Below are 13608 nucleotides of genomic sequence, written 5' to 3'. Positions count from 1 at the left end.
CGACCTGTATGCGAGGCCACCCATTGGACATTGGAAGCGTATAGAGAAGCCTCTGCTGCTCAGATTATGCAACAAACTTAGACCGCTAAGACAAAAAGCATCAGTAGGGAACCCACACTCTAACCTTTGAAGGGCAGATTTTTATTCCGACAGGATAACAACAGGTTGAGCCGTACAAGACCCTAGCTTCTTGAAAGCTGCCTGAATGGCAACACTTTCAGCTGTTGTGGAGGACACGACTTCAGTAAAGCGAACAGACCCGGTACACTTCAAAGAGGGAATGTGAAAAGCAGCAGCACTAGCTCCTCTGGACTTGTCCTTACTCATCAGCAGTCTGCCCATTATGTTGACATGCAGTGCAAATCCATTGTCGAGGTGTGCGTCTAAGTTTTACACACTTGAGGTGAAACGTTGCCTCACAGAGTGAGCATTCCACAATGTGGCCCAACTTGGTGCCTCGGCAGTGACATGTCTTCTTTGCACGTTCGATTTGACTGAAGATGTGCATTGACTGTAGTTCCGGGAATATGTGGGTGAAAAAAAAGTTTGCTGCCTTGAGTTTAGTAGCTGCCCAAAATGTCTCGTCAAAGCTTATGATTTCTTTTGTTAGAGAGGAACTTGTAAATACCACAAAATATGCCTGACACAGCCCAGTTAGAGCCATTTGAGCCTGAATTTGTGTGTAATAGGCATGGTTATGCTTGAGCTGCAAGTCTTCATTCAGATATGCCAGTTTAGTTAAGCCCTTCGTCAGTGAAGCATCTTTCATAGTTGCAGGGCATTTCACTTCTAGTGCTGATTTTGGACAGCATGAACAAGACACTAGTGCATCTGGAGATGCTCCAATAAAAGGCATGCTCCTTGCAATAAAAAGTCCACATGTTTTTGAGACTCCGTTTCTATAAATGCCTGCACAGCTTTCTTCTCTGTTTCGGAGCCCCACCGCAGGTTGGAAACTTGAGGCGTCTTCACGTATCCCATAATCTCCGCAACAAGGCCTGCTGCACATGTGCTGCATGCTGCGACACGGTGCATTACAGAGGCAGTGATCCTCCCTCGACGTTCTTGTAACCATCTTGGTGACCTTGCTTGGCCTCGAGTAGCTTCCTCAATTTCACTACAGCATGCAGCTGTCAGTTCCACTTTTTTTCCCTCGTCTATGTCGAGGTCTTGGTATATTTCAGCAAGGGGCGGTTTCGCAGAGAGTTGCTTGCATCTGCCCACTCGTACAGGTTCCAGGGCAGCTGTCTCAGGGGCAGAATCTGTGTCCTCGCTGTCAGAGATTGAAGTCAGGATCAAAGTGTTTGGTGCAATTTCCTGAAAAAACAGTATTGGAATTAGTGCCCTATTTGCAATGTCAGTGGATCTGGTTCTTTACAGTTGCACAAACAGTGAGCATTTTTGTGTGTGTCCTTTCTCTACGTATGTATCAAAATTTATTTAATGAGAAGTCCTTACCTTCACTTGACGAAGAAATCTTGACACTTGCTCATCCGTGAGCACTGGTACTGAGTAGTCTGGTGCCTCGCTGCCTTGGGGTGGTGCACGGCCTATTTTGGGCTTAAAAAATTCAATCTCCGAGACTGGTGCTGCCTGTGGAAAGTTCAGTGTCAATTACAATTTTGCTCACAACTCTTTTCATGGCAGAATGAAAACAAAGACTTACTGTGCTTCCCTTTGATGCCTCAATCCATTTACATGCAACATCAGTTGGGGACGGGTCATTCAGGCCATACTGCGCAGTTGCCTCAACTCTAAACAAGAGTGCAGCCACGTGTGTGCAGCATTCCCCAATGCTGAAAAATAAGTAGGAAACATGAGAAATAAAAAGCTCACAAACAACTGTAATTATTCGTGAGAAGTGTGGCCCTTGAAAAACTTTAAATGCCTTGTACAAAAGAATGCTGGAGGGTGAGATTTGACGACTTTTGTAATCCACAAGGAAACTCGAATAGGATGACTGCAACATCATGCAGTCAAGCATCGACAAATGATCTGGCTAGCTATGACATGAATATTGTCGCAAAGTAGTGGCTTTAATAAAGCAGACTTGCATGGAGACCAATAACAGCTGCCTGAACAAACGGAATATTGGGCTGAGTTGCGCCCCACGAATGAATAATATGCGTCGGTGATCACAAGCGCTCTCGGCTATCCTCGAAATAGACTACTGACAGCACTGGGCCTTGTTGAATTTAAAGACAGTGTGGAAAGTTACAGATAACATGTTACAAATGACAAGTACAATCTAGAACAGCCCAGATGCGGCAGCGTGTCACAAACAAAGCGAGATAATTCTGAACAAATCTGCATGCGGCGAGCAAAGCGATAAAGCCGCGCTCGGGCGGCTGTTAGCACAGGAAACAAAGTTTACAATGACGAATTACGGCAGTATGGCAAACATTTCATTACACGCGCATAGTTAGGCGAACAGTAGCGCTTTTCTGCGCTGTAATGCAACTAGTACAGAATTTTCGAAAACGGGAAAGTCTTCATTCTTTGTGGTTTGATTCATAAAAATGAAAAATAAGGCAAGGTAAAGGCTCATGGCATTGTAGCTCTTATTATGATTCGCCTACTTACCCGGCCATGCAAGTGCGATGCGCACTTTCGACGGTTCCATCCTCCTTCACGATGCACCACGCCTTGTAAGACTTCGAAAGCGTTTGACTGGCTTCCACAGTCGCCGCAATAACAACAACGCCGACTCCTTGCGCTCCCGCCTTGAAAGATTTCACTTGCTTCACCTTCCCGCATATGAATGCGTTGTACGCATCTTCAAGTTTGTAAGACTTAAACTGTTCGTTCGTGTAAAAACACACGCCTTCCACAAGATAAAAATAAATATCTGCTGCTGTCACAGGGGGCAGATTTCGTGGGCCCGATGTAAAGGCGAACCGGACAACGTCGTCGTCGAGAGCGTCAGGCAGCTCCTCGCCTCTGAACGAAAGTTTCGCGCGGTACCGCACTTGCGCCTCGGTGTCCAGCTTCTTAAAATAATCACTTGACATTATTTTTGTACAAGCGACGCACAATGAACGTAAGCACAGCCTCAAAACACGCACGGATAGCCGAGGTCTCCGTATCGCGCCGCCTGAAAAACACTGCCGGAAGTTCTTCGCCGGAAGTTGAGTGGGAGCAGCCAATGAGCGCCAGAGGCGCGTGTTTGTAAACAGTGAAAAGGAGAATACTAAAGCTACTCACGCTGTGAAGGGCGCCGTAGCGGAGGGTCCCGTCCGATTTGAAGCACGTGGCAGCCTTCAGCGCGCACTGACAGAGTAGACGGGACTCTAGAATTTCACCTCCATCGAAATGCCACCGCCGCAACCGCGATCGAACCCGCGTCTTTCGGGTCAGCAGTCGGACGCCATAACTACTTAGCAACCAAGGCGGCTATATATATATATATATATATATATATATATATATATATATATATATATATATATATATATATATATATATATATATATATATATATATATATATATATATATATATATATATATATATATGCCTGTATGACTGCTGAGGTTTCCATTGAGTCAAATTATTTTGTCGTAATCAATGAAGGCTATGTACAGGGGTTGGGTATATTATACGCATTTCTCTATCACCTGATTGATAGCGTCAAAATGATCTATTGTGGAATGTCCTTTACGAAAGCCTGCCTGACCATTTGGTTGATTAAAATCTAAGCTTGTCCTGACTCTATTAGCAATTAGCTTAGTAAATGCCTTGTAGGCAACGGAAAGTAAGCTGAGCGGTGTGTAATTTTTAAAGTCTTTGGCGTCTCTTTTCTTATAGATTAAGATAATATTTGAGTTGTCCCAAGCTTCTGGTACGGTCGAAGTCATAGGGCATTGCATACACAAGGTGGTTTTTCTAACACGGTCACCCCTCTGTCCATCAACAGATCTGCTGTTACCTGATCCTCACCAGCTGCTCTTCCCCTTTCGATACTGGCGGGATGACGCATTGCTGTGCGCTGCTGTCTCTCTCATTAGCGTTCGGATTACATTGCCTACTGTTCAGAGAGAGAGAAAGACAAACGGAAAGGCAGGGAGGCTAACTAGGCAGCGCCCGGTATGCTACCCTACACGTGGGAAGGGGAATGGAGGGAGAGATAGAAGGGGAAGAGAACAAACGGCGATGATCACTTTTCCACATGTCCGGTGGTCAATAGTTGCAGGGTACACAGGGCACACGTGCACTGATAATTCGCAACCTTGCGCTCAGTCCTGAGTCCTTCAAGAACTTGAAAGGCTACAGTAGAGAATTGTGTAGAACTCCTAGCGTACTTTAACTTGCTAATGACTTGCTTCGGATACTATAATATTGCTAATGACATTGCCCTCCTTGTCTGTTAACGCATACGTCTGGTTTTTACTTATGCCTAGTTTCCTCTTCACCGCTTTTAGGCTACCTCCGTTCTTGAGAGCATGCTCAATTCTCTCCATATTAAACTTTCTGATGACGGGTACCTTGCGATTATTTATTAGCTTTGATATCTTTCCCAGTTGTATTCTGCCGGTGGGGTTAGACGCCTTCATGCTTTGGCGTTTCTTAATCGGATTTTTCGTATCTTGAGATAGCTTGCCGGTATCCTGTCGAACCGTCCTACTACCTACTTATACTCAGCACTTCGTAATGATTGCTGTCAGATTATTGTTCACTGTATGAACATCAAGATCGTCTTCCTCTGTTGAAGCTGAATATCTGTTTAGCGATATCGCCAATTCCTGTATTCGTCCTGTTACCGCCAAAGCGTTAATGGACTTCCTCTTCACTAGCTTCTTCAATTTCCTCTTCAAGTCTATGCTAATTCGAGACCTTACCATTCTGTGGTAGCTAAAGCGCCCCTTTCTGAGGACGTCCACATACTGAAGGATTCCAGGTTGAGCGCATAGTATGAAGTCGATTTCATTTTTAGTCTCACCAGTGAGGCTCTTCCAGAGCCACTTCGTCTTTTCTCGTTTGCAGATCAAGGTATTCATGATCCGTATATTATTTCCCCTATTTGCGATTTCTACTAATAACTCTCGTCTGCTATTCCTAGAACCTGTACCATAGCCGCCTACCGCCTGGTCGCCAGCCTGCTTTTTGCCCACTTTCGCATTGAAGTCGCCCATCGTGTACAGTGTAGTGTGATTTTACTTTATTCATTTCCAGTTCCACGTCTTCATAGAAGACTTCAATGGTCTGGTCATCATGGTTTGATGTAGGCGCATAGGCCTGCACACCTTCAGCTTCTACCTCCTATTGAGCCTAATTACAATATTTGCTACGTTCTCGTTAATACAATAGAACTCCTCTACGTTGCCAGCTATGTCCTGATTATTGAGGCATACCACACTTAGTTTTTGTGTCCCGCTAATCCGTGAAAGCACAATATGCGCCGTTCTTTAGTACTGTATACCCCTCACCTGCCCTCCTAACTTTACTAAGGCCTATGACATCCCATCTAATTCTCGCTAATACCTTTAGCACCACTGCTAGGCTGTCTTCGCTAGATGAAGTTCTAGCGTTGAACGATGCTATGTTCAGATTCCAATGGCTGCCTGACTGCAGCCAGAAATTTGTAGCACCCTCCGCTGTGTCACAGGTCTGACCGCCGCCGTGGTCAGTTGCTCCGTAGCCGCTGGGGACTGAGGGCCGAGGGTTAACTGGTTGGTTCATAGAAGGTTGTAGCCAAGCACTACACCAGGGTGGCCAAATCCTGTTCTGGTGATGGAGGGCGTTGTCGGTTCTTGTAGCCCAGGTCAGGCTGCACCAGGCCTGGTTATGCAATTTCATGGACAAGCAGATTTTTTTAAAACCCGGTGGAGAATTGCGCGGCACCAGGATTAGAGCCCCGGTCCTCTTGCACGCTAGGCGGATACTCTACCCTTGCGTCATCGCTGCCCACCTGCGGTTCACCCATTCCTTGCTACTGCAAACTTGGTTTAGATACTAATATATAATTTCTTTACAGATGGACAGATCCACTGCACGTCTTTTGCAAAATCATATTTCATAGCCGCTGGTTTTTTTTTTTTTAGTATAAAGAAGAACTAATGCTCACAATGGCTGATTTTTAAACGCAACACTGCTCTGTCTACACTATGTGCGATGAAGCATGCTTTTAATATAAAACTGCGAAAAAGCGTCTTCTTTAATGTTCTTTTTTTCTCATGCTCCAACCTCATTTCAACGCGACCCTGTTACATCCTTAAAGTGAGGCCAGCACTATGTTTTAGTTAAATACTTAAAAAATGCTGGTTTGTTCTCAGCCAGGGAAACTTCTTTGCACTGTTCAAATTTTAACATGTTATAAACTGCCTTTGCTCATTCTCACATCGCTATGTAGTTTTTCAATTATACTAGAAAAGTGCAAGAGTATTTGCAAATATTTGAGATTTTGATTTAACCCAAGGGCGCCTTAAAGAGGAAATCTGGAGAGGGCGTATGCTTCAAACTCCTGACCTTCTCCCAGCTATAAATCTTGTGCTTGAAGATTTCATTAGAACAATATTTCTTTTACAAAGGCATTTCAAAGAAATCGACTTTAGTATTACGACCCATTGAAAAAGTGGAAAAACAGTTTTGGGAAGTATATGGGCCACTACTTTTTTTTTACTTTTTTCGACCCTTTAAAAACTCCCGAAGCTGGTTATTCCCAGTTTTACTGTTGTGAACAAAATGGCGGCACGTCATATGGAAAAGAGCGAATTGGTAAAAGTTCTCCCAATGCATGGTAACACCGCGTGCTGTTACCACAAAAACTATGTCATCATATTTCATGCTTTAAAGCTTGCTCTGCAGATGCAGCTTTCACAAAAAAAAGATTGTTTCGCGAACTCCAGCTTGCCCGGACAGTGGAGTATATCATATATATCTTTTTCAAAAATTACATATTCTTAATGCTCGCTAGAGATTCTGAATTTATATTTCTATCGTGCTCAGTTTGGCAAGCCGTCATGACAGAGTGCTCCATCATTTCGGTGATTTCGATCACTAACTGCCAAAGGCGGCTGAAGAGATGCACCGCGTCTGTCTGTGAGAAAATAAGGCAATGTAAATTGCTCGGTAAGTCGCCTCGTGAAATCCAAACTAAATCCTTTCAGCAATTTTATTGAAAAATATTGAATGAATAGCGAATACAGTGACGCACCACATTCAAACCACAAGAAGGATTCACTCCTTGCTAGGCGATGCACAGAACCCAACTGTAGGTCGGCGTTCAAAAAGTGCTGTCGAGAACCGAAGACCTGGAGCACTAAAACAAGAACAGTTGTGTGTGCTATAAAACACACTGCCGAGTAGTGCCTTCACTCCGCTTCAAAAGCAGCAGTGACGCAAATAATGAAAAATACGGTAACTTATTTGAACACTTCTTGTGCAAAATGTTTTCGTTCAAAACCTTAGTCGCAGAACGAATTATGTCAATGTGCGTTTATTATTTTCGGCTGTCTTATATGCGGTTTCATTAAATTTAATAGCACGCACAGCAGAACGCAAAAAAACAAGATCATCTTTTATAAATAAACAGTGAAGACCTGCGGGCACGTTGTTAGAAAATAAAAAAAACATTGCGTATGAACGAAAAAAAAATTTTAAGGTCTCGCTACCTGTTTTTGCACTCGCGATGGAGGTTGGCTGCCGAAAATCCTGCCTCCAGTTGTCTAATACATGTCTTTCACTCAAGTCTGCGGCACTTTACAGCTGCAGCGAATGTGAAAATAAAGAGTACTTCGATTTGTGCAGGCGTCAGGTACGGCCAACGTTAGGCCTAATAAGAAGTGGTCATTTTGATTCAAATATTGTGTCCACATATGGCACCGCAATCGCCTTCTAGTTCTTCGTGTGTGTTGTTTTCATATGCTCTATTATTTTATTTACCTTGAATACTTGTCCGAGATCCAGATTATTGCCAGCGAAAATGCTGATGAGTGCTACTGCGCCCATAGAAACATGCATCTTCTCTTTGTCAAAATTTTCTGACTATTCGCGCTACAAAAAAAAACTGCACTTGCAAATTTAGCAATGTTACAAATATTATATTATAGGTTGCAGGTTTCTGTCAGGACTTCAAGTAGGTGGTTTTGAAGTATTCGGCGTAGTACGTGGTTTTCCACTATTCGGCGTAGTATACTGCTGATTTCCGGCAGCGACAGCCGCCCGCCCGGCCGGCTTCACACCAGCTCGTCTTCCACTGTGTCACAACATAAACGCCGCGATAAAGAGTCCGATGTGGCACTGACTGGGATGTTTCAATATGGCTTTTAGCGTGGTGATAAATTAGAGTGTTTACAGCACTGGTTGTCTGATGTTTGCGAAAACGCTGTAGTGTAGACTGATGTGAACTCTGTGATATAAATTATGCGCTCGTCCTAGCGCAACCTTTCTCTTTATTTTACCGAGACACAAATGTATTTTGACTATACGTGAAAGGCTGGACGTTGGATGAAGCTTCCTTTTGCAATGCAGCGCAGTGCAATATGAGTCGGCACTCGTGGTGAACTTGGTGAAAACTTCGGCCGTGTCCTAACCTGTCTTTGATTTGACAAACACCTGCACAAGGCTTCATGCGGCACGGTTGACAGCACGGCCGCAGACGTCGGTGGCACGTAAAATACTGACTGTAAAGTAGAAACATTTATACGGCGGACTACACCCCCCCCCACACACACACACATACATATATATATATATATATATATATATATGTGTGTGTGTGTGTGTGTGTGTGTGTGTGTGTGTTGTGTGTGTGTGTGTGTTTGTGTGTGTGTGTGTGTGTGTGTGTGTGTGTGTGTGTGTGTGTGTGTGTGTGTGTGTGTGTGTGTGTGTGTGTGTGTGTGTGTGTGTGTGTGTGTGTGTGTGTGTGTGTGTGTGTGTGTGTGTGTGTGTGTGTGTGTGTGTGTGTGTGTGTGTGTGTGTGTGTGTGTGTGTGTGTGTGTGTGTGTGTGTGTGTGTGTGTGTGTGTGTGTGTGTGTGTGTGTGTGTGTGTGTGTGTGTGTGTGTGTGTGTGTGTGTGTGTGTGTGTGTGTGTGTGTGTGTGTGTGTGTGTGTGTGTGTGTGTGTGTGTGTGTGTGTGTGTGTGTGTGTGTGTGTGTGTGTGTGTGTGTGTGTGTGTGTGTGTGTGTGTGTGTGTGTGTGTGTGTGTGTGTGTGTGTGTGTGTGTGTGTGTGTGTGTGTGTGTGTGTGTGTGTGTGTGTGTGTGTGTGTGTGTGTGTGTGTGTGTGTGTGTGTGTGTGTGTGTGTGTGTGTGTGTGTGTGTGTGTGTGTGTGTGTGTGTGTGTGTGTCGCTGTCTGCGATAGCGACAAATGACGAAGATTTGAGAAAAGACGCCCAATACGTCGTCGATTATCATACACCATAGGCACATTTACTGCGGGGTACAATTACTCTAGAAAAATCTGACCGCCTTTCGCGTGGGAACCAATCTAGAGCGCATCCCGTTGGCTTGTGATATTGGTCACAATTATGAAACGCTAAAAGCTTTCCGGCATAATACTGGGCTCTGCAAGTCTGAAGAACTCTGGAATTTTCATTATATGTAAAGCTCTTCGGCCTTCAAACCTCGGTCTCCAAACTTATACCCTGTGCTGCTGACCTAAACCATGGACAGCTTTAAGGGGATGTGTCTAGGAAGGGCAACCGTTTTATTCACTACTGCATTTGTAGTGTTGTTTTTCACCTTCGCTCCGACAACTTTCGTTTCAAGTGGTAATAACTAAATAGCGCCATCGAAACCCTAAGAACTGGTAGTCGCTGTCCTCATCACTGGAAACTGTTCATCGCCGTCAAAAATGCAATGTCAACGGTCTTGAGTGCACAGCATAGCCCACATTTCTGCACTAATGACACAAGGGAATGCAGCCAGCTTACTATCGATGATCTCGCAGCAGCCACAGGAAAGGCACCCGTTCTGAATGTATGGTAATGAGAAGCAGTCTTCAAATGCAGCACGCTGCCTGGGTCGATTGCGAAAACCTGCGAGACGCAGTTGCAGGCGCAATAGGGGACGCAGCTTTAGGCCGTAGTTCAGAAAAGGCAGAAGTAGATTGCGAAGCTGATGTCAAAATGGAGAGCAGGTGTTTTCATTGACATGGCGCACGACAGGAGAATCCCATCAACTGGTTTACGAAAGGTCACTGAAGCATCTTTATGTCATGGCGGGGGAGTGATCTATCTTCAGGAGTAATATTTTTTGACATCATCATCAAAGCGTTATACTGAAAATCTTTCTGTGCACAAAAATAGCGGTGCGAGCACTTGTATCTTCCAGCGAAGAAAAGCTGCTTGAAAGTTTTCTAAAAATGAAGGACACTTTCAATTTGCCTTTACGAGTTCAACGTGAAAGCGTGTTGCAGCGCTGCGGAGGTATTCCTAATGTATGCATCAGTGCACAAATACACTTCGTGATGTCAAAGATCAGAACACATTCATTAGGTCCACTTTTATTCCATACCAACCAACTAGTCTTCGTCGCGTGATTCAAAAAGTACTGAGGGCAAAAAACTACGCTCAGTGGAAGGCTAAAGGCCCCTTATTTTCGAAATTGTGGATTGCAAAATTTTTTGCTGGAACTTTGTCAAATCGCGTAAAATTCGCAATGTTGTTCTCTTTAGCACCCACCAAACAGGTGGTTTGAGAGGCCGCTCAATTCAGAACTGTGTACACATGCGCGTACAATTCTCGAAAGTTGCTCCTGCTTTCATGATCAGTTTGCTCTGCTTCAGATCGATCTTGCGAAGGCGTTTGACGGTGTTTGCCATTCATTCCTGTTCTCGCTTATAGCGCGAGCAAATGTTCGGTCTACTGTACTTAAAGGGGTGCAACTTCACAACAGCAGTTGTTCGGCTCGGTTAATTGTAAATGGTCACTTATCAAACCGTGTGCCAATGCACTGTTCGGCTAGACAAGGCTGTCCGATTTCTCCTCTTCTACTTCCCTTTATCTGGATCCGCTTTATTTAAGTGTTGTAACAGTAATATTCGTGGCTTCTCTGTTAAGGGTAATGAAATCAAAGTGCTTGCATAATCTGATGATTGTGCTTTTTTCTGTCTTGACAAGCACGGCAATGATTAAGTTGTATCGGGAATAGATCAATTTTGCATCGTCTCTGGCGTTCAGATGATTCACTTTAAAAGTTCTGGCCTGTAGTTCAGTTTATGGGGCTCAATATCACTCCTGTATGCCAGAATAAAAGGGTCGTGTGTGCCGCCTAATTATCTCGGCGTTCCACTTCATGCTTTTAAGTCTAGTGCACATTATTGTGAGGACCGGGTTTCGGTCGTAGAGCGTTATGCTCAAAGTTTTATCTCACATCGACTTCCAATTTTCGGTCGTGCTCAGGCCCGCAGCACATTTCCCGCAACAAAAATTTATTACCTGCTCCGGGTCTTGGAGTGCGCTGGTCGTTGCATCCAGCGTTTTCTTCTAATATTAGTGGTTTTTATTTGGGTGTTCATTTTCGAGGCGATGATATGTGATTATCTTTACAGGCCTGTTTGTGCAGGAAGATTGGGCTTAGTTCACCTGTATGTGAGAATGTTGCTCGCTTTTTCTTTCTTTCGCGATTGTTCTCATCTGATCATTAGAACATTCTTGTAGATTAATTTCATGACCCTGTTTTCAAACTTAGTGGTTTCTTAAAATTTTACTGAGCGCCCTTCTTTACTTGGCTTTATGCAGCAAGTTTTTGCTTCTGTGGGTTTCTTGACTGTACGGTTTCCTAAAGAGTGCTTATTTTCCGTTTTGCGTAAGAGTCCGTAAAATGGTATGATAGCGATGCTCCTTCCGCCGCGGTCTTATCGTTCTGTGTACTTTGGTCTCAAGGGACACGATGTGTTGACGCGAGTGTGCAAGACGCCGTTCCCTCCTTTCAGCAAAACGTTCTTCTACAATTTACACACCGAAGCTCTACCTGTTAACACGTGGCTTTATAGGAACAACATTTGTGTGTCTTTTGTTAACTGTCGTCTGTGCAGCTTCTGAAACCATTGAACTGAGATTTAATTAATGCAAGGATGCCATTTTGTTTTGGGATGTGTTGCAGAGGTTGTTAAACAAATCTTTGTTTTAAATTTCTTCACTGTTAGTCACCTTGTGGCTATTCAACCTGATTGCGAAGCACATCACATGTTTTTCCTCATTGGACTTCATAGCCTCTGGAGAACGCGCCTGCTGGACTGCAAAGCTAAACCTCTTGTTTCAGTCAGGAGCCATTTCAGTCAAATGATACTCGAACTCAAGAACATTTATGATGAGAGAGACTTTCTACCCGACTGGTTTCCACTGTAGATGCAGTGTCTCGTTTTGCCGCTCTTTTAGCAGTGGTGTTTTCTGTCTAGCTAGTGCATTGCAATCACTAGCTGGCTTTGCAAATATTATGTAGATATCCCGTTTCTGTCCATTCATAACATCGTGTAGCAGATAACATGTCTGAAAAAAAAGTTTTCGGGGCCTATTCGTTGCATGCCTCCCTGGCACCGAGCTGACCTCGGTTCGTACCACAATAGCGGCTATTTTTTTTTAATTATTTACTGCTACAGTCTGAATTTTCTATATTCTTGGATTTTTCCAACGGACGCAGAACAACAGACGGCGCCGAAGTTTCGGCAAAACGAGCTCCTTACGCTATCGTGTATTCTAAATTTTTCATGCCGCCCAGGCATCCAGGTGGCCTCGGATCGTGCCACAACAAAGGCTACTTTTTTTTAGATATAAACTTCTACATCCTTATTTTTCTCTATTCTGGGATTTTTCCGACTGACGCAGAACTACAGCCGGCGCCGAATTTTTCGAAAAACGGTATCCTTACGCTATTGCGTATTATAAATTTGGATTCTCGGCGGTGTCGTGAGGCACACCAAGGGCTGTTGGCTTGACTGAAAAGCAATGAGCAAACTTTACGCTAAGAGTCAACGGCTGCACATACCGGATAAACGCAATGAGAGGCCGGATGACGAATGCATAATGAAGGCCAGGATTCAAGAAATGCAGACATGGCTTGAGCAATTGAGAGAACATAACAAAGTTGTCCTGTTATATTTTCAACAAGAGGTAAACCAAGATTCTGTCTGCAGCGAGCTTGGAAAAAACCTCAGCGCGCTAATCATCAATCACAGCGGGCACAAACAATCTAGTTTGATGTTCATTTTTATATGTTACGAAAATGACCTTCAAAGATTAATCTTATCTTGAATGGGTAACTGTGAAAACCGAAACTATGGTGTTTTTTTTTAATGGAGGAGTGTAGTGAGGAGATGAGACCAACACCACCCTAAAGAGCGAATTTCATTGAAGCACGCAGAAAGAGAGAAAGCGACTTGATTACAAAGAAACAGCCGGGCACCAAACCGCTTGCGCACAATATGATCCAAGTCAAGGCAGCCAATGGGAGGCTCACTAGAGCGGACTCAACAAAGCGCTGCCTGCGCCGATCAGCTGCTGCGGCTGCTGTTGTCGACGGGAAGAATGAAAAGGAAAGAGCACGGGGCTGGTCACTGGCTCATGCAGAGCAACAACCGCTGCCTCGTGCTGAAAGTAGGAGAGTAGAAAGACAGGAGTGCAAAGATAGAAAGGAAAGACGCGCGCGCGAGCTGTTATAGCCCGGGCCG

At 44.3% G+C, this 13608-nt stretch overlaps 1 protein-coding gene across 1 annotated transcript; it reads right to left on the bottom strand.

Annotated features, from left to right (window-relative positions):
* Positions 1 to 240: 240 nt before the first annotated feature.
* On the bottom strand, positions 241 to 1493 carry LOC144134251 (uncharacterized). The gene is made up of 3 exons (XM_077667209.1): positions 1465 to 1493; positions 944 to 1372; positions 241 to 860 (listed from the first exon to the last, which is right to left on the bottom strand). Exons 1-3 carry the CDS (start codon positions 1491 to 1493, stop codon positions 320 to 322), a joined length of 999 nt encoding a protein of 332 aa, XP_077523335.1. The 3' UTR covers positions 241 to 319.
* Between the last annotated feature and the right edge of the window lie 12115 nt (positions 1494 to 13608).

This window comes from Amblyomma americanum, chromosome 5 (assembly GCF_052857255.1).
Source record: "Amblyomma americanum isolate KBUSLIRL-KWMA chromosome 5, ASM5285725v1, whole genome shotgun sequence".
In the NCBI taxonomy this organism is placed as follows: Eukaryota; Metazoa; Arthropoda; class Arachnida; order Ixodida; family Ixodidae; genus Amblyomma; species Amblyomma americanum.
This window is presented reverse-complemented; position numbering and strand designations above follow the sequence as displayed.

Coding starts and splice junctions, on each gene's coding strand:
- LOC144134251 (XM_077667209.1), bottom strand. CDS start 1,493: ATGAGCAAGTGTCAAGATTTCTTCGTCAA. Junction 1,373..1,464: donor TGTCAAGATTTCTTCGTCAA/GTGAAGGTAAGG, acceptor GCAACTGTAAAG/AACCAGATCCACTGACATTG. Junction 861..943: donor CCTCAAGTTTCCAACCTGCG/GTGGGGCTCCGA, acceptor TTTTATTGCAAG/GAGCATGCCTTTTATTGGAG.